Source organism: Ornithorhynchus anatinus, chromosome 14 (genome assembly GCF_004115215.2).
Source record: "Ornithorhynchus anatinus isolate Pmale09 chromosome 14, mOrnAna1.pri.v4, whole genome shotgun sequence".
Classification (NCBI taxonomy): Eukaryota; Metazoa; Chordata; class Mammalia; order Monotremata; family Ornithorhynchidae; genus Ornithorhynchus; species Ornithorhynchus anatinus.
The window spans coordinates 3,406,329-3,430,587 of NC_041741.1; the positions used below are offsets into that span (position 1 = coordinate 3,406,329).

At 47.4% G+C, this 24,259-nt stretch overlaps 1 protein-coding gene and 1 non-coding gene across 3 annotated transcripts; both read left to right on the plus strand.

Moving 5' to 3' along the window:
* The first annotated feature begins 5,044 nt into the window (after positions 1-5,044).
* LOC114816753 lies at positions 5,045-5,182 on the plus strand. Its single transcript, XR_003764561.1, has one exon. It is a non-coding gene; the product is annotated as a small nucleolar RNA SNORA7 (small nucleolar RNA).
* Positions 5,183-6,342: 1,160 nt separating this feature from the next.
* On the plus strand, positions 6,343-24,035 carry GNPNAT1 (glucosamine-phosphate N-acetyltransferase 1). Of its 2 annotated transcripts, XM_003428387.5 has the most exons (7): positions 6,343-6,995; positions 8,755-8,891; positions 18,131-18,298; positions 21,318-21,380; positions 21,885-22,012; positions 22,145-22,206; positions 22,557-24,035. In XM_003428387.5, exons 3-7 carry the CDS (start codon positions 18,145-18,147, stop codon positions 22,717-22,719), a joined length of 570 nt encoding a protein of 189 aa, XP_003428435.1. In that variant the 5' UTR covers positions 6,343-6,995; positions 8,755-8,891; positions 18,131-18,144; the 3' UTR covers positions 22,720-24,035. The 2 variants fall into 2 exon arrangements, with proteins under 2 accessions (XP_003428435.1, XP_028934613.1); XM_029078780.2 differs by lacking the exons at positions 6,343-6,995; positions 8,755-8,891 and adding an exon at positions 11,966-12,086.
* Positions 24,036-24,259: the final 224 nt, after the last annotated feature.

Genomic DNA, 24,259 nt, shown 5'->3' on the forward strand with positions numbered 1-24,259 from the left:
CAGTGCTTGGCACATAGTAAGTGTTTAAATACCAGCATTAATATTATAACAGACCTGTTCTCCTCCACCTCTTAGCCTGGAGAACAGGGACTATTTCCAGTCTGATCGGGTTGTCAGTCAGTCATATCTATTGAGTGCTTACAGTGTTCAGGGCACTGTACTGAGCGCTTGGGAGAGTATAACAATAAACAGACACATTCACTGCTCGCAACAAGCTAAAAGCCTAGAGAAACATAGTTTCTACTAAACCAAAGTACCTAGAGAGTGTACTTTGTTTAGCATGTGATTGTCTTGCCTCTACCCTGGTGCCTAGTGAGAGATGCCCCGGGGGGAGCAATTGGAAGTTTTTGAGGAGCGAAGTAATGATTTTCTGATCTTTTTTGAGTGCTTACTGTGTTCAGAGCACCGCCCTAAAGCACTAAGTAGGTGATAACATCCAAACACACTATAAGAATATGCTCCAGGCAGGAAACAGGGAGAGACGACACACTTATGACCATGGTGCTCCCCCTCCCCCCCCACCCCCCCGCCCCAGTTCCTGGCCAGCCTGTCTCCCCCTTGTCTCTGCTCCTCCTGTCCTCTCTTCTCCCCACAACCCCCAATCAGAGGAGCCTGTTGAATCTCTTCCCGCCCCACACTGCTAGGCATGGTTGTCCAGGGAATGGAGGGACAGAAGTCGCCCGGCTGCTGGGGTTAGAGATTTCCTTCCCTTCCTATCTGGACGTTCCATTCAACATCTGGCCAGTTGACCCTATTGGCAGGAGCCAAAACCTCAAAATATATCCGGAAATGTGCTGTCATTCCTGCTGCTGGTGGTGGGTTTTTTTCTTTTTTATGGTATTCTTTAGGCGCTTGCTACATGCCAGGCACTGTTGGGGTAGATATAAGCTGATCACAATGGACACAGTCCCTGTCCCGCATGGGAGTCACAGTTTTAGTGCCCATTTTACAGACGAGAGAACTGAGAGGCCTAGAGAAATTAAGTGACTTTCCTTAGGTTACACAGCAGACAAGTTGCAGAGTTGGGATTAGAACCTGAGTCCTACTGACTCCAAGGCCCGGGCTTTTCCCACTAGGGCACGTTAATTTTTCCCTGTTGCATAGGATAAGGTTTGCTAAGGTTGTGCCACTTAGGAGACAGTCTGGGACTAGTAGAAAGCTTCAGCCAAAACTGAGGGCCATTTTGTAGTAATTCCACGTACCAGTTAAGGAATCATCTGTGTGTGCAAAGGTTATGGTTTCTCATTATAAAACAGGAAACTTACTACGAGGTAAATGTGTTTAAGATCCCTGGGTAAAATGAGAATAAAAAACAATTAAGATTGAACTCATTTAAATGTATCTGAAGGGAAACTAAGAATTAGTTTTGTATTTCTGTCACCCCTCAATAGACCCACATCATTGATATTCACAGCCGCCCAGGGCTAAGGGAATAAAATCTGGGACATACAATTCAGGCCTCCAATTTTTCCTCAAGAACTTCAAGGAAAAAGGAAGCATGGCTAATTGATCCCCTAGTTATTCTCCCCCCTCCAAGGAATGATGTCAGAATCTCCTTACTCCCTTTTCCGGGACAAAACGCTCCAGTGAAATAAGAGTTCCCAACTTTCACTGGGCTGCAATGGGATACTTCGGTTACCACGGTAACTGCACCCAGGCATCAAATAGCATCCACCCAGGCCTTGACTCATGGAGAATGGAGGCTGCCCACGTCTGCTTTGGGGGTGGGGAGGAGGTGTCTATAGTGATAGGGACACTGTGACTGTAGTCACAACCCTGCTGCACCTACCGGTTCCCCTATGTTTTCTAAGGGGAGAGGGCTGACTTGGGGAAGAGATCGGAGGTCGAGTGGACGGAGGCTGTGAGAGCGGGAGAGTGCAGAGAAGTAGCTGGGTCTAGTGGCCCAGAGAGTCAGAGGAGCTGGGTTCTAATCCCGACTCTCTCAGTTGTCACCTTGAACAGGTCGTTTGATTTCTTTGTGCCTCAATTTCCTCATCTGTAAAATGGGGATTAAATTCCTGTTCCCCCTCCTACTTAGTCTGTGAGTCCTGTGTGAGGCAGGGACTGGGTCGTGTGACCTGGTGGAAAGAGCATGGGCCTGGGAGTAAGAGGACCTGGGACCTCATCCCAGCTCTGCCACGAGTCTCCTGTGTGACCTTGGGCAAGTCACCTCACTCCTCTCTGCCTCAGTTTCCTCATCTGTAAAATGGGGATTCAATATCTGTTCTTCCTGCTTGTACTGTGGGACCTGATTCTCTTGTTTACCACAATTATTATATATGTTCTCTCTTCTCCAGCACGTAATACAGTGGTTGGCATATAGTGAGCATTGAACAAATCAGTCAGTTATATTTACTGAGTGCTTACTGTGTGCAGAGGCCTGTAGTAACTGCTTGGGAGAGTATAATACAATAGAATTGGCGGTCATGTTCCCTGCCTACAAGGAGGTTGTAGTCTAGAGTGGGAAACAGACATTAATAGTAGTAATAATAATAGTATTTGATAAATGCTTACTATGGGTCAAGTGTTGTTCTAAGCACTGCGTTAGATACAATCTAATTATACATTACTCTATTTTATTAATGATGTGTACATATCTATGAGTCTATTTTGATGGTATTGATGCCTGACTACTTGTTCTGTTTTGCTGTGTCTCTCCCCCTTTTAGACTGTACACCCATTGTTGGGCAGGGATTGTCTCTATCTGTTGCCGCATTGTACATTCCAAGTGTTTAGTACAGTGCTCTGCACACAGTAAGCGCTCAGTAAATAGGATTGAATGAATGAATGAATCTTATCCGGTTGGACACAGTCCCTGCCCACATGGGGCTCACGGTCTTAATCCTTATTTTACAGATGAGGTAACTGAGGCACCGAGAAGGTAAGTGACTTGCCCAAGGTCACAGAGCAGAAAAATCGTGGAGTAGGATTAGGGCCCAGGTCTTTCTATGTCCACTAGGTGTAAATTGCAGGTATGTATAGTAAATGCCCTAGCGCTGGTGGCAGGGGGTTAAATATCAAATGTTTGAAGTACAGACCCAAGTGTATAGGCAACACAGAAGGGAGAGGTGCTGTCTCTGAGACAGAGCTAGGGGAAATTCTTAGTAGCCTCCTAATAGGAGAAGTCCAAAACAGTCTTGGGACCTGCAGCAGCTGAGCAAAGGACAAACTTTACAAGTACCTAGCATGGTAGATTTGGACCCTGATCTTTTCAGGCTCCCTCCTCGCTCCCTACACACTCAGGTCAATGTCGATCTTGAATGTGAAGGAAAGTGATCTTTCTGTATATAGGAATATAGATATCGATATATATCTATACATATATAGGAATACAGATCTCTATATCTCTATATCTATATATAGATATCAATATATCTATAATAATAATAATAATGTTGGTATTTGTTAAGCGCTTACTATGTGCCGAGCACTGTTCTAAGCGCTGGGGTAGACCCAGGGGAATCAGGTTGTCCCACGTGGGGCTCACATATATCTATATATCTAGATATACCTATATGTATATGTATAGATTTCGATATGTGTATAGATATATATCGATATCTATATATGGATATATAGATATAGATACCTATATTCCTATATATCTATATATAGATATCTATCTATATATCTATATATAGATATCGATATATATCTATACACATATCGAAATCTATACATATACATATAGGTGTATATATAGGAATATATATCTATACGTACCCATATATAGATATCAATATGTGTGTGTGTGTGTGTGTGTGTGTGTATATATGTGTGTGTATATACACATATATATTGATATCTATACATATATAGGTATATCTAGATATATAGGAATATAGATATCTATATCTATATATCCATATATAGATATCGATATATATAGATCTATGCATATATCGATATCTATACATATAGGTATATCTAGATATATAGATAACAGCGCCATCTACAGGGCAAATGCCAAGTTACACTGGCCTAATGAATCTTTTTAGGAAAGAACCAAAATGGTCGTCTCGTTAAACTTCTCAAAAAGGTATTTGTTTCAGTCATTTGCATTTTATCCTTCCTGAGAAACAGACACGAAGCATCTTTGTCCAAGTCTATTCCGGTCACTTCGATCCCCGGTCCCTCCCTCTGGGGACTCTCAGCTCACCTTTCTTTCCTTTTCAACGGAATTTGTTAAGCGCTTCCTCAATGCCAGGTGCCTCGGAGTGAGGGCGAAGAGATGGTCTTGACCGTCATCTTGTCTGTCTCCCCCTCTAGACTGTAAGCTTCTTGTGGGCGGGCATGTCTAGCAACTCTGTTAGACTCTCCCAAGCAAGCACTCAGTACAGTGCGCTGCACACAGTAAGCGCTCAATAAATACCATTGGTTGATTGAGCTTAGAGAAGCAGTGTGGCTCAGTGGAAAGAGCCCAGGCTTGGGAGCCAGAGGTCATGGATTCGCATCCCAGCTCTGCCACTTGTCAGCTGTGTGACTGTGGGCAAGTCACTTAACTTCTCTGGGCCTCAGTTCCCTCATCTGTAAAATGGGGAAGAAGACTGTGAGCCCCACGTGGGTCAACCTGATTACCCTGTATCTACCCCAGCGCTTAGAACAGTGCTCTGCACATAGTAAGCACTTAACAAATACCAACATTATTATTATTATTGACCCGGGTAAAGCACGTTAGGGAGTTGTAGGCCTGCCAGCTCCCTGTTGTTCAACACAGCTGATGAAATCGAGGCTCCACGGAGGCTAGACATGCTATTTCCAGAAAACATGAATAACATTTCAGAAATTCACTGATGAAGGGTTCATGATGGATTATTGGAAGGAAAAGGTAATGATGCTGGCTGGGACATTACCAGCTATTAGGATGGATGGTAAGAAGGGCCACCATTTTTTTTAATAGTATTTGTTAAGCGCTTACTATGTGCCAGGCAGTGTTCTAAGCGCTGAGGTGGATACAAGGTAATCAGGTTGGACACAGTCCCACATGGGGCACATAGCCTTAATCCCCATTTTACAGTGGGGATAGAGTGTGGATGAAGTTTATCCCCTCTCAGGGTGGCACCTGGAGAGTTTCCAGTCCTCTACCAGTCTCAACAACGGGAGGGAAAGTGAAGCAGAGGCCTATCCATTCCATTCCTAGCTTGTGCAGTGGCTAGCGAGTGGCAGGCCATCTGCTACAAGTCAAAACTCACCCGTGCTGGGCAGCAGCGGCACGGGAGAGAGTCGAGGGCAGAGACTGGAGTTTACTGTGCGGAAGGAGGCACTGGTAAACCACTTCGGGATTTTTACCAGGAAAACTCTGTGGATCCACTACCGGAATGATTGCAGATGGAGGTGGGGCGTTCTGGGAGAGATGTGTCCGTGGTGGTCGCTATGGGTCTGAGGCGACTCGACGGCATGAGACAAGTTGTTCTGTGCCATTTAGTAATAATAATAATGTTGGTATTTGTTAAGCGCTTACTATGTACAGAGCACTGTTCTAAGCGCTGGGGTAGACACAGGGGAATCAGGTTGTCCCACGTGTCCCATTTTTTAGTCTTATCGTGATTTTCCTATCTGCTTTATAAGTGTGAGCCAAAGTCTCAGGACTGAGGCTCATATGTTGTTTGCCAAGGGGACTCCCTCATTTTCTAATGATGCCTCCCTAAGCGCTTAGTAATGTTGATGATGGTATTAAGCACTTAATATGTGCCAGACACTGTACCGAGCGCTGGCGTGGATTCGAGCAAATAGGGTTGGACACTGTCCCTGTCTCACAAGGGGCTCACAGTCTTCATTGCCTCTTTGCAGATAAGGCAACTGAGGCCCAGAGAAACGACTTGCCTAAGGTCACCCAGAAGATAGATAAGTGGTGGAGCCAGAATTAGGACCCAGGTCTTCTGACTCCCAGGCTCGTGTTCCAACCACGAGGCCGTGCGGCTTCTCTAGGCCACGGTGCTTCTCTGTGCTCTACACACAGTGCTCTGCACATAGTAAGCACTCAATAAATACCATTGATTGATTGATTAACGACTTTAGCTCCGACCCAGATTACCCTTAGTTCCTTCTGAGATGGGAGTCCCTTCTACCTTCTAGAGAAGCAGCATGACTCAGTGGAAAGAGCCCGGGCTTGGGAGTCAGAGATCATGGGTTCGAATCCCGCCTCTGCCACTTGTCAGCTGTGTGACTGTGGGCAAGTCGCTTCGCTTCTCTGTGCCTCAGTGACCTCATCTGTAAAGTGGGGATTAACTGTGAGCCTCACGTGGAACAACCTGATTACCCTGTATCTCCCCCAGCGCTTAGAACAGTGCTCTGCACATAGTAAGCGCTTAAGAAATGCCAACATTATTATTATTATTATTATCTCTCGAAGTGGGTAGCATTTGGGAAACAAGCAATCTGTACTGCTCGTACATTCCCCCAAGAGCTAAGCTCTCACTAAATCCCGCTTGACGACCAGAACTCAGAGTTGCTCACAGTACAGACTCTCCCGGGTTCTCTGAGTAATAAATGTGTAATTTTTCCTCAGTTTGTAACGCTCGTTGCCGTGGCTTTCCACCCTAGCATCTTTCGACGGCATCATACGTTTTCGCCTTGACATTGTGTTCCAACGTTGTGACTCACTTGTCTGGGACAGGCGAAAGTTTTTCCCTCACTAATTCACTGGCCCGCGCCTGGTTTTCCCAAGGGCTTGGGCGGCTCCTAAAGCACATCGCCCAAGGCGGACCCTTTGGCCCAACCAGACGTGTTCGAGATGACCCAACGACTTGGGGTGGGGTTCGCAGCCGGCTGCGTTGCCTCGCTCCGCTCTCCGTGGACGGGTCTCACCTCCACCGGGAACAAGAGCCGCGTAATCGAAAATGCGCTCATGTCTGCGTAGCCCAGGCTGGGTCCAAAAGCGGAAGAAGAACACGCTCGGTTGTCCCGCAACGTGGTTGCAGGAGCGGGGAACGTGCTTGTGACAAGAGTGTCGCCGTGTCGGAAGAGCGGTTTGTGAGTACGCGGAGTTGAGATAGGTGAGTACTGCAGAGCGCGTTTCCTCTAGGATGTGGAAGGAAATCAGTAGCAGGGGTAGAATGGTCAAGGTGGGAAAGGGTAATGAAATAACTAATAATGACCGTATTTGTTAAGTGCTTACTATGTGCCAAGCACTGTTCATTCATTCATTCATTCAATAGTATTTATTGAGCGCTTACTATGTGCAGAGCACTGTACTAAGCGCTTGGGATGAACAAGTCGGCAACAGATAGAGACAGTCCCTGCCGTTTGACGGGCTTATAGTCTAATCGGGGGAGATGGACAGACAAGAACAATGGCAATAAATAGAGTCAAGGGGAAGAACATCTCGTAAAAACCGATGGCAACTAAATAGAATCAAGGCGATGTACAATTCATTAACAAAATAAATAGGGCAATGGAAATATATACAGTTGAGTGGACGAGTACAGTGCTGTGGGGAAGGGAAGGGAGAGGTGGAGGAGCAGAGGGAAAAGGGGAAAAAGAGGGTTTAGCTGCGGAGAGGTAAAGCAGGGGTGGCAGAGGGAGTAGAGGGAGAAGAGGAGCTCAGTCTGGGGTCTAAGCACTGGAGTAGATACAAGGTAATCAGGTTGGACACAGTCCCTGTCCCACAGGGGGCTTACAGTCTTTCTTCCCATTTCACAGATGAGGGAACTGAGGACCAGAAGAGTAAAGGGACTTTCCCAAGGTCACACAGGAGACAGGTGCCAGAGCTGGGATTAGAACCCAGGTCCTTCTGACTCCCAGGGCCATGTGTTATCCACTAGACCTCGCAGCTTCTCAATGACAGTTGCAGTGCCCAACTAGAATAGGAGAGCAAACACTTCAAGGCTAAATTCTTTAAAAAGTGGATGCATTTCTGAACTTATTTATACCCATCCTCAGCACTCACTGAGAGGTGGACTCAATCAGAAGTAATAATCTTGATATTTGTTAAGCGCTTACTATATGCAGAGCACTGTTCTAAGCGCTGAGGTAGACACAGGGGAATCAGGTTGTCCCACGTGGGGCTCACAGTCTTCATCCCCATTTTACAGATGAGGGAACTGAGGCACAGAGAAGTTAAGTGTAGTGTGGCCCTAGTGGAAAGAGCACAGGCCTGGAAGTCAGAGGGCCTGGGTTCTAATCCCGGCTCTGCCACTTGCCCGCTGTGTGACCTTAGGTGAGTCACTTCACTTCTCTGTGCCCATAGTAAGCAGATAAATACATTAAGAAATAGATATTTGGGCCATTCTGACTGTATTTTTTAAGCTCCTCTTAGGCAGGACGTCTTTATTCTGTTCTTATCAAGAGCCTCATACAGAGCCTTGCACCAAGTGGGAGCTCAATAAATGCTACTGCTGCGATGGCTACCACCACGACCACTGCTATTACTAGCTTGCTTCAAGTGATATTTAAATATTATGTGGGGTGACATCCAACCCCCTTGATGCACTTAGAGGCTGCTGTGATTAAAAAATAATAAATCATGCTTTCAAGTGATCCAACTTGTGCCCAGGAAAAGCCAAACTACAATGTTTAGGATTCCCCTACTCAGAGCATGACCCAGCAGCCATTTGCTTCAGAGCTCTCTATACTTTCTAATATTTCTCTGGTGCTCCAATTAAATTTTAATACCCTGTGACTTAAAACGAAATGAATCCGTTAAAATTGGCTCTACTTAATACAGTGTGACCCGTTTAATGTAGGAGGTTACGGACTTTGGAGATGTTTATTTTTGTTATTCCGTCTGAATTCACCTAGCGTTGTTTCTTATAGATCAGTGTAGGTGAGAGTTCTCCTTTGGCTAACTGGACATCCAAGGAAAGGAAAAACTGGATTCCATGACTACAAGGTCTTCCTTCTTCCCATCAAGAGAAGTTTGGTCCTTCCCCGGTTTCAAAGACAACATTAAGGTCTGTTGGCTCACAAAGTTCAGAAATTCTCAAATGGCCTTGATTATTTTTTATATTATCTTGATTTCGATATTGATATGCATAACAATATGCACTGCTAAAATTTTTTTTTTTAGATATTGGGGCAGTTATCTTTGTGCTGTTGTCGTGTGCAAAAGATGGGGACACCAAGAGTCATTCTTCCATTCAGTCGTGTTTATTGGGTGCTTACTGAGTGCAAAGCACCCTACAAAGCTGAAACTCAGCTGTCAGGCTGAAAAACTGAGACAGGCGCTCAATGGGGTGAATCTGTTAGTGTAGCAATAATCCAACCTCATGTCCAACATTATGGGCGAAAATGTTGGCAACAGACTGGTCTTCTCAGCCAGTTACATGCACAGCTATGTTCTCAGGGACAGCATCATTTTTGAAAATGAAGAACAGCTCTGCACACACACACTTTCCCTTTCTAATGTATTTGATGGGTTGATATGATTTTTTATTATTACTGTGTTTAAATGCTATGTGCCGAGCACTGTTCTAACTGCTGGGGTAGATAGAAGGTAATCAGGATTTCCCACGTGGGGTTCACAGTTTTAACCCCCATTTGACAGTTGAGGTAACTGAGGCACAGAAAAGTTAAGTGACTTGCCCAAAGTCACATAGGCAAGTGGCAGAGAGGGATTAGAACTCATGTCCTCTGACTCCCAAGCCTGTGCTCTTTCCGCCAAACCACATTGCTTTCCCACTACCAAAATTTCTCCATTGCTGTCTGCACTTTAAAAAAAAAAATGGTATTAAGCATTTACTATGTGCCAGGCACTGTACTAAGTACAAATTAATGATGCCCCACATGGGGCTCACTGTCTTAATCTCCACTTTACAGATGAGGTTGAGGCCCAGAGAAGTGAAGTGATTTGCCCGAGTTCACACAGCAGATAAATTGGCGGAGTCTGGATTAGAACCCAGGTCCTTCGACCCAGATATCCAGACAGGGACAGCAGCAGCCTGGGAGTCAGAAGAACCTAGGTTTTAATTCTGGCTCTGCCGTTCGTCTGCTATATGACTTGGGGCTAGGCACATCACTCCTCTGGGCTTCAGTTCCCTCATCCGTCAAATAATAATGATGGTATTTGTTAAGCACTTAGGATGTGCCCAGCACTGTTCTAAGTGCCGGGGGAGAGAAGCAGCGCGGCTCTGTGGAAAGAGCCCGGGCTTGGGAGTCAGCGGTCATGGGTTCGAATCCTGCCTCGGCCCCTTATCAGCTGGGTGACTGTGGGCAAGTCGCTTCACTTCTCTGGGCCTCAGTTCCCTCCTCTGGAAAATGGGGATGAAGACTGGGAGCCTCATGGGGGACAACCTAATGACCCTGGATCTCCCCCAGCGCTTAGAATAGCGCTCTGCACATAGGAAGCGCTTAACAAATACCAACATGATTATTGCGTGGCCCAGTGGAAAGAGCCCAGGCTTGGGAGTCAGAGGTCATGGGTTCGAATCCTGGCTCTGCCCCTTGTCAGCTGTGGGACTGTGGGCAAGTCACGTCACTTCTCTGGGCCTCAGTGACCTCATCTGTAAAATGAAGATGAAGACTGTGAGCCCCACGTGGGACAACCTGATTCCCCTGTGTCTCCCCCAGCATTTAGAACAGTGCTCGGCACATAGTAAGCGCTTAACAGATATCAACATTATTATTATTATTATTGTTCTGTGGGCCTCAGTTCTCTCATCTGGAAAATGGGGATGAAGACTGTGAGGCTCACGTGGGACCACCTGATGACCCTGTATCTCCCCCAGCTCTTAGAACAGTGCTCTGCACATAGTACGCGCTTAACAAATACCAACATTATTATGAATGGGGAAGCAGCGTGGCCTAGTGGAAACAGCCTGGGCTTCGGAGTCAGAGGTCATGGGTTCGACTCCCGGCTCAGCCACCTGTCAGCTGGGTGACTGTGGGCAAGTCACTTCACTTCTCTGGGCCTCAGTTCCCTCATCTGTAAAATGGGGATGAAGACTGGGAGCCTCACGTGGGCCAACCTGATTCCCCTGTGTCTCCCACAGCGCTTAGAACAGTGCTCGGCACATAGTAAGTGCTTAACAGATACCAACATTATTATTATTATTCTCTGGGCCTCAGTGACCTCATCTGTAAAATGGGGATTAACTGGGAGCCTCACGTGGGACAACCTGATGACCCTGGATCTCCCCCAGTGTTTAGAACAGTGCTCTGCACAGAGTAAGCGCTTAACAGATACCAACATTATTATTATTCTCTGGGCCTCAGTTCTGTCATCTGTAAAATGGGGATTAACTGGGAGCCTCATGTGGGACAACGTGATGACCCTGGATCTCCCCCAGCGCTTAGAACAGTGCTCTGCACGTAGTAAATGCTTAATAATAATAATAATAATAGTGATGATGTTGGTATTTGATAAGCGCTTACTATGTGCTGAGCACTGTTCTAAGCGCTGGGGTAGACACAGGGGAATCAGGATGTCCCCCGTGGGGCTCCCAGTCTTCATCCCCATTTTACAGATGAGGTCACTGAGCCCAGAGAAGTGAGGTGACTTGCCCACAGTCACCCAGCTGACAAGTGGCAGAGCTGGGATTCGAACCCATGACCTCTGACTCCAAAGCCCGTGCTCTTTCCACGGAGCCACGCTGCTTCACAAATACCAACAGTATTATGATGGATGGATGGGTGAGTGAGTGTGTGTGAGTGAGTGAGTGAGTGAGTGAGTGAGTGAGTGAGTGAGTGAGTGAGTGAATGAATGAATGAATGAATGAATGAATGAATGAATGAATGAATGAATGAATGACAAGCCGGCGCCTCAGGGTCGGGCCTCGCCTCCGCCGGCTCCGTGGCGGGCGGCGCGCGTGCGCACCAGAGCGAGGGGGGCGTGGCCGAGGGTCGGGGGGCGGGGCCTGGGCGGAGGCGCCGGAGCCATTGGTCAGCTCGGCCCCGCCCCCTCCCGTCCGGGCGCGCAGGCGCGTTGGGGGCGCCCCGTGCGTCAGGGGGCGGGGCCGGCGGCGTCAAGGGGGAGGGGGGGAGGGGGAGGAGAAGGAGAAGGAGGAGGCGGCGGCGGGGCCGGTCCTGGCGCTGCCACGTTGAGGCGGCAGCGGCAGCGGCAGCAGCAGCAGCAGAGGCGGCGCAGGCGGAATCAGGCCGGGCAGCCTCGTCGGGATCGGGATCGGGATCAGGATCGGGATCAGGATCGGGTCAGTCCGGCCTGCCGGCCGCCGCCACCGGGAAGGGGGGCGGTTGGCCTGGCCGGGGGTGGGGGATGGGACCCCCCCTCCCCCCCCGTGCACTTGGATCCCCAGGGAGCGCCTAGCAAATACCATTATTATTATTCATGCGTTCATTCAGTAGTACTTATTGAGCGCTTGCTCTGTGCAGAGCACTGGACTCAGCGCTTGGAATGGGCGATGCGGCCACGGATAATAATAATAATCATGTTGGTATTTGTTAAGCGCCTCCTCTGTGCAGAGCACGGTTCTGAGCGCTGGGGGAGATCCAGGGGCATCAGGTCGGCCCACGTGAGGCTCACTCCCAGTTCATCCCCATTTTACAGATGAGGGAACTGAAAGCACAGATAGAGACCATCCCTGCCCACTGACGGGCTCCCGGCCTCATGGGGGGAGACAGACGGACAAAAAAAAGACAACATAAACACGATCAGTAGAATGAAGGGGGTGGACACCTCATTAACAAATTATTATTGACTCCCCTCCCCCCGCGGAGAAGGATTATTGACGCTAGACTACTTGTTTTGGGGGGGTTACAGCAGCCCATCAACCCCACCCCCATCCAGCCCTGCCTCTGCGCACAACCCTGCCCCAAACGCTCCGGACGGTCGGCGTGACCCTTCCCCCCTTCCCCCCGGGAAGCTACGCCTTAAAATATACTACAGGTGCATTGAAACAGGCGCCGATGGAGACGGAGGTACAGTCATTCATTCATTCCTTCAATCGTATTTATGGAGCGCTCACTGTGGGCAGAACACTGGACTAAGCGCTTGGAATGGATGATTGGGCAACAGAGACCGTCCCTGCCCCACAACGGGCTCACAGTCTAAAAGGGGGAGACAGACCACAGAATAAAACAAAACTAGTAGTGTGGAGGCGGTGTACCCCAAGTAGAGAGGAAATTAGGATGGGGGGCTGAGAGGTAATGATAATAATAGTTACGGTATTTGTTAGGCATTTACTGTGTGCCAGGCACTGTACTGAGCGCTGGGATGGATACGAGCAAATCGGGTTGGGCACGGTCCCCGTCCCACGTGGGGCTCACAGTCTTCATCCCCATTTTACAGATGAGGGAACAGAGCCTCAAAGGAGTGAAGTGACTTGTCCAAATTCGCACAGCAGACAAGTGGCGGAGTGGGGATTAGAATCCATGACCTTCTAACTTCCAGGCCCGGACTCGAGCCGTTCCCCATGCAGCTTGTCAGTGAGGAGATGAATGAAGGAAGGCCTCTTGGAGGACATGGGATTTCTTTTTTAAAAGAGCCTTGAAGATGGGGGATGTGAAGAGAGAAGGAGTTGCAAGCAGGAGGGAAGATGTGAACGCGGGGTTAACAGAGGGGGCTTCGAATTTATTTTGGGAGTAGAATGTTTCTCTGTAGAAGTTTTGGCCAGGTTGATAATTATGCTGATATAATAGTAATCATTAACAATTGTTGTATTTGTTAAGCTCCTATTATGTCAACCACCTCACTGAGCTCTGGGGTAGGTACAAGGTAATTAAGTCTGACACAGTCCTTGTCCCACAGGGGATTCACAGTCTAAGGGGGGAGGGAGAATGGGTATTAATCCCCATTATCTAGAGGAGGAGACTGAGGCATGGGGAGTTGACACATGGGATTCACAGTCTAAGGAGGGAGGAAGAACAGGCATTTAATCCCTATTTTCTAAATGGGGAGACTGAGGCATGGGGAGTGGACACATGGGATTGACAGTCTAATGGGGGAGGTGGGAAGAACAGGTATTTAATCCCCATTTTCCAGATGAGGAAACTGAGGCCTCATCAGTCCCCCAGCAGACAAGTGGCCGAGCTGGAATTACCAGCCAGCTCCCCTGACTCCCAGCCCGTGTTCTTTCCACCAGGGCACGTGGCTCTAGGCTGTTTCCTTGGACACGGAAACGTGAATAAGTCACAATTCTAGCTTCCTGGGAGCTTGTCTTCTATCAGTCAATAGTATTTATGGTGTCCTTACTGTGTGAAGAGCCCTGTACTGGTCGCGGAGTACGATAGAGTTGGAAGGTGAGCTCCCTGGCTTCAAGAAGTTTACAATTTACCGCGGGAGGTAGGCATAAATTACAGATAGGGGAAGCGTCGGCATATAAGGGAGGGAGGGAGGATATCACATGAACCTGCTACGCGACCGTGGGCAAGTCACTTGACATCTCTGCGCCTCAGTTTCCTCGTCTCTAAAACGAGGATTCAATACCTGCTGTCCCTCCTGCTTAGATTATGAGTCCCATGTGGGACCCGATTATCTCGTATCCACTCCAGCACTTGGTACAGTGCTTGGCACACAGTAAGCGTCTGACAAACGCCGCTATTATCGTTATGATCAAAATGCTTATCGGATTGACGCGGAAGGGAGGGAGAATAGGGCGGCGAGATGGAAAAGCTCCCTGGAGGAGGTATGATTTTGCTAGGGCTTTGAAGATGGGGAGAGTGGCGGTCTGTTGGAAATGAAGAGGGAGGAACCAGGAGTCGATGATGAGAAACGCTAGACGGAGGGCCGGGAAGTAGTGTGTCGTAGGGGAGCAAAGTGTGTGGTTTGGGTTGTAGTGGGAGAGCAGTGAAGATAGGCAAGAGGGAAAAACCACCTGGCCTCTCCTTAGAAGGGTTTAGGGTGAAGGAAGAGAGGATGAAGTTGTATCAATTACCAATCTATCAATCAATCCCCCCCCCCCCCCAACTGTAAGATCACTGGGTGTGGAGAATGTCTACCAACTCTGTTATATTGTTTTAGTGTCCTCTCCCAAACATTTAGTACAGGGCTCTGCACACAATAAGTGCTTCCTAAAAACCGTTGATTGATAGTCATGCTATTCCTTGAGCATCTACTGTGTGTAGAGCACTGTATTAAGCATTTGGGGAGTGGGGTATGCTACAGTTGGTAGATATGATCCTTGCCCAGAAGAAGCTTACCCTTGGGAACATTGGCGGTCTTCTCTAATACCCGTTTTCTGTAATCAGAAAATCCACAATCTTCAAACCTGAAGGACCGTCAAGAGCAGGGGTCTGGGAGTCGGAAGGTCATGGGTTCTGATCCCGGCCCCGCCACTTGTCTGTTGGGTGACCTTGGGCAAGGCACTTCACTTCTCTGGGCCTCAGTTACCTCATCTGGAAAATGGGGGATGAGACTGTAGACCCCACGTGGGACGGGGATCGTCTCCAACCCACTTTTGCTTGTAAACACCGCAGCGCTTAGTACAGTGCCTGGCACATAGTAAAGGCTTCAATACCATAATTATTATTAAGAGTTGAGGTAGGCTCACAGTAAGAGCAGGAGGGAGTGGGTTTTCACTGTATGTTAATTGTACAATAGGGATGATAATAATAATAATTGTGGTATTTAAGCGCTTACTTATGTGCCCAGCACTGTTCTAAGTGCTGGGGTAGATACAAGGTGGGCAGGTTGCCCCATGTGGGGCTCACAGTCTTCACTCCCATTTTACAGATGAGATAGCTGAGGCCCAAAAGAAGCTAAGCGACTTGCCCAAATTCACAGAGCTGACGAGTGGCGGAGCCGGGATAAGAACCCACGACCTCTGACTCCCAAGCCTGGGCTCTTTCCACTGAGCCACGCTGCTTCTCTGATGACGTGGCTAGAAGGAGGAGAAAGGTTCTGTGTCTTGTTTGGACTAAAACACCTGGCAAGTGAGGGGAAGGTAAAAGTTGGTCTGCGTTTGAGTTGTTCAGCCAGTTCTTTTCTACCCAAAGAGCCAAGAATCCTCCCTCAGTTGGTACATAGGTATTTCGCAGGTAAGATTTGATTTCCTAAGGGAGCTTTGTGAGCCAAATCTCTTGGATTACCAGTGTCCTTCAGATCCCTTTGGGGTCCGTCTGTGAGTATGAAGGGATTGTTTGCTGGTCACAGTGCCAGCTCTCTGTTTTAGTCCTTCCTTTGGATCATCTCAGCTCATCTTGGATCTCCCCTCCCCCCCCTTTTTTAATGGTACTTGCTAAGCACCTACTAATGTGCCAGGCACTGGGGTAGATACAAGGTAATCAGGTCACAGTCCCCTGTCCCACACGGGACTCACAGTCCTAATCCCCATTTTACAGATGAGGTCATTGAGACACAGAGAAGTGAAGTGACTTGCCCAATGTCACCATGCAGACAATGTCAGTCATATTTATTGACGTCATACAGAGAAGCAGCGTGGTTCAGTGGAAAGAGCCCGGGCTTAGGAGTTAGAGGGCATGGCTTCTAATCCCGGCTCCGCCACCTGTCAGCTGTGTGACTTTGGGCAAGTCATTTCACTTCTCTGTGCCTCGGTTACTTCATCTGCAAAATGGGGATGAAGACTGTGAACCTCACGTGGGACAACCTGATTACACTGTATCTACCGCAGCGCTTAGAACGGTGCTCGGCACGTAGTAGGCGCTTAACAAATACCAACATTATTATTATTATTAATATTATAGTGTGCAGAGCACTGGCCTCAGCACTTGAAAGTGTAAAACAGAACAATACAACAGACACATTCCCTGCCCACAGTGAGACTGTAGTCTAGAGGGACAAGACAAGGGATGGAGCCAGGATCAGAACCCAGATCTTCTGATTTCTAGGCCTTGGGGTCTTTCCACTAGGGCCTTCCAACCTCTGAGTGTTTGGTGACATGCTCCATCGATCATCTTTTTTAGAAATATTTTATCCCTTTGTTGTATCTTAGAACTCCTTGGCCATTCAGTCTCTGAAATTCAGTGTGAAACCTCAAGAAACCCAATCATCAGACACAGTAATAGATGAGTTTTCATAGTTACTCAGTTCCTTTATGTGAGACGCTAGTCCAGATCTGGCTACGGGCCTTGCTGCTGCATTTCTAGAAGCAATTTTAGAGTCTCCCTTTTTCCTTCCCAGTTTGGAAATTGTCCTGAAGACTAGGTTCAAGTGAGAGTTCACCTCATAAAATTCAGCAACTCTGAGTTATCCAGAATAAGAATTGTGAGTGTTCTCCAATTTAAAATGACTTCATTTTTTTCCTCCTCTAGTTGAGATGGGCAAAGTTCACATTTGAGTTAAAGGCAAAAGTGGAGGATTTAGTATTCTAAAAATCATTCACAAGATTTTACATTTAGGAAACCAAGTGATAGCAGTGTGGTATGAATTAATAGTAACTTTAATTAGAATCGTCTCTTGCCAACACATTTAACCTGGTAGGAGGTTTTTATGGACATTGAAACAGGAAGCCATCTGGAGAGTAAAATGTTTGCCCTTTAGGGGATTGAAGTTTGTAAATAGGTGTGGTTAGGTAGTTGGGGAAATGATCCTGCTCTTAAAGGGGCAGACTTTCCTAGTGTGCCCACAATGCTAAACATTAATGCCACCAATACCAGACCCAAAGAAATAATGAATTCCAAAAGCTTCTCCTCAGTTCTGCTTTGCTCCAGTTGAGAAAGCAGATGACAGTAGGGCTTTTCAGAGACCTATGGGGAAAACCTAAATCCAAGCAGGCCAAGGAGGTGAATTTAGGAAAAAAAAACACACAAAGCACACACACTTAGCGACGAAGGAATTGAAAACCAAAGCTGGAGAAGTGGCCACTTTTGACGTGTAATAATAATAATAATGTTGGTATTTGTTAAGCGCTTACTATGTGCTGAGCACTGTTCTAACTGCTGGGGAGATTCAGGGTAATCAGGTTGTCCCACGTGAAGCTCAGTCTTAATCCAAATTTTGCAGATGAGGTAACGGAGGCACCGAGAAGTCAAGTGACTTGCCCAAAGCCACACAGCTGACAGGTGGCGGAGCCGGGATTAGAACCCACGACCTCTGACTCCTAAGCGGGGGTTCTTTCCACGAGCCACGCTGTTCTCTGTGACCCGTCGTTGTGACAGGTTTCCGGGAAGAAACCGACCTTGGAAACTGTTTGTTTGTGTCCAGTTTCATCGAGCCCCCCCCGGGTGACGCAAGAACGTGTTTTTCTCCACTCAGGGAGCATGTGCTGAGAGGTCGTGTGTGTTTTCCCGCCCCGCCGGGAGGTAAACGCTGTGCTCACCACAGGTCTTTGGGTTTCAGGTTCGTCTGCCAGCATGAAGCCTGATGAGGTCCCCCTGTTTGACCCCGGCCTGCTCAGGGAGATCGACTGGAGCCAGAACACTGCCACCTTCTCGCCCGCCATCTCCCCCACCCACCCCGGCGATGGCCTCGTCCTAAGACCGCTTTGCTTGGCCGATGTAAATCGAGGTACCGGTCCGTTCCCCTTCCCTCCCCGTGTTCTCCGGCACAACCCGTAGAAATAACAACGTGGTATTTGTTCATCGATCCGTGGTTTACAATAATAATAATGTTGGTATTTGTTAGGCGCTTACTATGTGCAGAGCACTGTTCTAAGCGCTGGGGTAGACACAGGGGAATCAGGTTGTCCCACGTGGGGCTCACAGTCTTCATCCCCATTTTACAGATGAGGTAACTGAGGCACAGAGAAGTGAAGTGACTTGCCCATAGTCACACAGCTGACAAGTGGCAGATCCTGGATTCGAACCCATGACCTCTGACTCCAAAGCCCATGCTCTTTCCACCGAACCATGCTGCTTCTCCAATGTGCAGAGCACTGTACCGCGCGCTTGGGAGAGTGCCGGACAACAGAATTAGCGGGCCCGTTCCCTGCTCATAACGAGCTTCCAGTCTAGAAGGGGAGATGGACATGAATAGGAATAAATAAGTAACTTAGAATACATCAAGCGAAAGGTACATTCGTGCTGCCTGTTTGCTGTGTTAAGTGCCTGCTATGCACTAAGCAATGTAATAATAATAACAATAGTAATTGTGGTATTTGTTAAGCGCTCACTGTGTGCCAGGAACTGTTAATAAGCCCTGGGGTGGATTACGAGCAAGTGTCTCTGGGGTATATGCAAGATAAGTCATTATACACATCGCCAAATCAAGGTCTTTATAGAATTACGTTTCCCCTCCAGTTTAGCGTTCCGTAATTAAATCAGCTCGGGGCCCTAGACAGTGCAAGCTTCTGAAAAATACCCGAGAACATAGACCGGTGCCTTCAATGAAAGACCCCTGCGGCCATAGCTTGGGTTCAGCTGAAACGGTTGGGTTTCCTTTGGGCAGATATGGGTTTTGGATGGTGTGATTCCTGATTTGCTGGGCGTGGGGGCGGCCACCGATCAGAACGCTGTACTAAGCACTCGGGAGAGTACGGTACAACGGAAGGAGCGGGGAACGTTCTCTGTGCATAACGAGCTTACAGTCTAGAGGGGGGAGATGGCCATTAAGAGGAATAAAGAGTTTATAATATATAACTGAAAAGGTGCATAAGTGCTAAGTGCCCACTGTATGCTAAGCGGTGTAATAATAGTAATTGTGGTATTTGGGAAGTGCTTTCTGCTTCCTGTCAGACTCCCGCTAGGCCTCTCCCCTTCCCTCTTAGAATCCTAGAGGTAGGTGGAAAGGTGGGTCCGTTCTGTTACCACAGCCAAGGTAACCCCAGGTCGACAGACTGGAATAGAAATGTTCCGAAGCAGTACTTGCCATTGAAATATTTACGATGAGAAGCAGCATAGCCCCGTGGAAAGAGCCCAGGCCTGGAAATCGGAGGACCTGGGTTCTCATCCTGGCTCCGCCGCTTCCCCACTGCGCGACCGTGGGCAAGTCACTTCTTACCCCTGTGCCTCAGTTCCTTCAACTGGAAAATGGGGATTCGGTTCCAGTTCTCCCTCCTATTTTGACTGTGAGCCCCAGGTAGGATCTATCTTGTATCCACCAGTGCTTAAGGACAGTGCTGGGCACATAGTAAGCGCTTAACAGATATCGTAATTATTACTGGGTCGATAATCCATGAAGCAAAATTCTACATACTAAGGGGAGTCCTCTGAATTAGTTACCAAAAAAAAACAAACCCCACTAGAGAGATCTGTAAATCGGAGGCATGTGTACTGAATTAGTTCCCTAACTTATAAATTCCAAGATAGTCAAATTGTAGCAAAATCCTGTGTTTCAGGTTGCCGTTCTGGTGGGTTGGGTGTGTGAGCATGTAAAGGGCAGTGTCTCCCCGAGATGCGGGCCCCGCCCTGATCCTGGGCGGAAACCCCAGCCTCAAAAACCAGCTAATGCCCCCACGGATTTAACCGTCACCATCGACGGCACCTATTGAGGGAGCACTTTAATAGAGTCGGTAGGCACGTTCCCTGCCCACAAGCAACTTAATCGATCAGTGGTGCTAATTGAACCCTTACGTGCACGGCACTGTCCTAAGCGCCCGGGAGAATACCACAACAGAATTAGCACACTCCCGGCCCACTAGGAGCTTAATCTTCCTTGTAGTCCCGTTGGGCGTCCCCGGGGAAGGAGTGCCCCTCTAATCCCCGCTCTTCTGCCAACAGGAAGGTGAGAAGAGCCCCAGAGGAAAAGCCTCTAACCGGATCAGCAGGACGGGCTACTGAGCTGAGGCTCGAATAGGACCATTTCCACCCACGTGCTGTGGGGACTTAGTTTCCCCAGGGGCTCCTGGGGAATCGGGGCTGCTTCCAGAGAAATCTAAGGGAGCCAGGCCATTGGGGCATTGTCTTGGGAGGGGGCGAGCAGTGGAAGTCAGACTTCGCTAGGCCAGTTCTTAGAATTTTTTTATGGTATTTAAGTGCTTAATATGTGTCAAACATTGTGCTGAGTGCTAGGGTAGGTATAAATTAATTAGGTCCGGCCCAGTCCCCTTCGTGCAAGAGGCTCACGGTTCAAGTAGGAGGGAGACTAGGTATTCCCATTTTACACGTGAGGAAATCGAGGCACACAGCAAGCACTTGGCAGCTGGGGTTAGAACCCAGGTCCTTCTGACTCACAGGCTCATGCTCTCTCCGCTAGGCGACACTGCTTTATCTCGCAGGTTTTTTGTCAGAATTACAGTTTATGAGGCTAACGATGTCCGAGCACCGCTCCGCCGTTTAAATTTTTAATGGGTCGTAATTTCTTTAGAAATTGGAAGTGGCGAATGTAACGGTACTTGATTTGATTAAATCTTAGTCATAATTTGGGGAAATCTGGATCAAGGGCTGAGCGCATTTCAGTTAGCGAGAAAAATATCGGCGGTTGCAAGCGGTGGCCACGCATATATAGGTTTCCTACATTGGACCCTGGTTTTTCTTATGAATGTACACGAAGAAGAGTAGCCCAGTCACCACTGGTACTAGAAGTATTTTCGTTTTCCTCTTAACCAATTACTCCTTTTCACTAACTCGAATTTTTTTTCCTAAACCAGGTTTCTTTAAGGTATTGGGTCAGTTGACAGAAACTGGAGCGGTCAGCCCTGAGCAGTTCACCAGTGAGTATATACACTTCTCTCTCAAACCCTTCCAAAGGGACGGAGGGAGGGAGAACAGAGGAAATGTCCTGTTATGGGTGGGAGGCGTATTCAAGAAGTTAGCTCATAGAGCAGCCCCTTCCACCAGCCAGATTCTTCATTAATTCACACACCTGATGTCGCCAGTAGCTTTTTTTTATTAGTCATAACAATAATAATAATGATGATATTTGTTAAGCACTCACTATGCGCCAGGCACTGTACTAAGTATGGGAAATAATTGTGGTGTATGTTAAGCGCTTACTATGTATGAGGCATCATTCTAAGCACTGGGGTTGATGCAAAACAATCGTATTGGACACAGTCCGTCGCTCACAGGGTGCATTCAGTCTTAATCCCTGTTTTACAGATGAGGGAACTGAGGCTCAGAGAAGTAAGTGAAGGGACTCTCCCGCGGTCTGTCAGCGGACAAATAGATTAGGCCACATACCCAGCCTGACCGTCAGTGTTTTTCTTCGGTTACAGAATCCTTCGAGCACATGAGGAAGTCGGGCGATTACTACGTTACAGTTGTGGAAGACCTAACGGTAGGCCGGATCGTGGCCACGGCGACTCTGATCGTAGAACATAAATTCATCCACTCGTGTGCCAAGGTACGATCCCGCCTTAGAACCGGTGACCTCTTCCCCCCCTCCCCGCCCCCCGTCACGACGTTAAAATGCAAGTTACCGGCCGCCCGGAGAAAGCCGCGTTTGCCACTTTAATGTCTGTTGGCCATCCCGCAGAGAGGAAGAGTAGAAGACGTGGTTGTCAGTGATGAATGCAGAGGAAAGCAACTGGGCAAACTGTAAGTACTACGATGCAGCAACTAATGCTCCCGGGCATTGAGGGGCCATTCTTCAACCCCATGGCCCCGGCTCTTGAAGAAGCCTCTCCTCTCTCAAATGGAAAGAAGTAGCTCCTCCTCCTCTTCCTCATGTCCCCCCCGTAAAGAGAAGGTCAGGCTCCATGGACTTTCCTTGATCTGCTCCCACAGCTCATTTGAATGGCCAAGTTGAAACCCCTGGAGAGGTTGGATGAATTGTTCTCTGGGGGAACCTAAGATGAAATTGAATTAGTGTTTGTGTGTGTGTGGGGGGGTGTTGCCTGAGACTGTTTATCCCCTTCTTCTGAAATGTCTTTGTTTTTCTTTTTCAGATTACTGTCAACTCTTACACTGCTCAGTAAGAAGCTGAACTGTTATAAAATTACCCTGGAATGTCTCCCACAAAATGTAGGTTTCTATAAAAAGTTTGGTTATACTGTATCTGAAGAGCGGTACATGACCCGGAGGTTTCTAAAGGCAGACAATCCGCAGTAATTATTATTATTGTTTTTTTAAAGAGCCACAGGTAGAGGGTCTTGTGCTACAAGATTATTCAACCCCTGGAAACTTTTTTTTTTAAAGTACTGTTATAAATAATGGATTGAAATATTTGTAAAATGTTACTGGTACAGTGACTTTGGGTGGGGGAGACATACTGTAGGATTAAGTTAAAGGAATATCCACAAAGGGGATGGTTTTTAACCAAAGGAATCTATTTTTATCTTGAATTTTTTCTTGCATTGTATTTTTCTAAAGTTTTGTTCCATTCCTTGGAAGACAAAGGCTAGATAGTAGAGCACGTTTCTCCTATCTGCACTTTTCCACTTACTGAAAGGTGGTGGAAAGGTCCTGCTATGCACAGACAGTAACAATGTAGAAAAGCGTAAGAGTGTGGATTTCTAATCAGAGAGACAAATACTACTGACATGGCTATATTCTAGAGCCAGTTTCAGAGTTTGTGGTGTCTTAAATTTGCATCCAAGCAGGAGGTGAATTGTTAAATGGGGCAGAGATGTCAGTGGTTCATGTGAAAACTAAATTCAGACTCAGCGGCAGTAATTGTCAGTTGATTTGTGAAATTTGAGTGATGGGCACTTAAAGAATCAATGTAAAATGGAATGCTTCTAGTGCAAAAGTAATAACCTCAATTTTGCTCTGAATCCTGTATTCTAAGTGGGCAAAATGGAAGGCAGTCCTGTCGTTCTGTGAAATGCAGTAAATAATTTAGATCTTTAAGGACCCCTAGGTTTTCCTAAGGTAAAGAGGGGTATGTCTTACCTTTTGACCTGAATAGTCACCTTGTTCCACAACTGGAGAGTAGGAGCAGCGTGGTCTAGTGGAAAGCGCACAGGCCTGGGAGTCAGAGGACCTGGGTTCAAATCCCAGCTCTGTCACTTAACTTCTCTGAGCCTCTGTTTCCTTATCTGAAAAAGGAGGTGGTCGGGGGGAAGGGTTCAGTACCTCTTCTCCCTCCTGTTCGGATTGTGAGCTTCATGTGGGACAAGGACTCTGTCTGACTTGATTATCATGTCTTTACCCCAGCACTTAGAACAGTGCTTAATACCATATAATAATTATGCAGTCCATCTCTCATTCTACCTGGGCAGCAGCCTCTTAAAGTAAAAGAAGTCTCCTTCTCAAACCCCTTAGACCCGATGGACTGTTTACTCCGCACCTTCTCGGAGCTGGTGGGAGTTTTTCTATTTAATGTGGTCACGGTATTGCACTCAACATATATTTGGGCCTCTGAGGTGTTTTATTTATTTTTTTAAGGTGTTCTTTCAGTTCCAATAAATGATTATCAGAAAATACTACTGACTCAACTTTTTCTAACACCTACTCTACCACTATATAATTATCCATAGAGCTAGGCTTGTAGTGAGAATCCTAACATTCGGTGCATCTGGTGCTTCTAATTAGGTTTTTCTTGGCAGTTTGTTTTCCCCTCTCCTGTGATTCTTTGAAGCTTGTTCTCCCTGCTCGAGTGACTAGGAGCCCTTGTCTCAGCACAACCTCTAAACCTGAGACCCTCCTT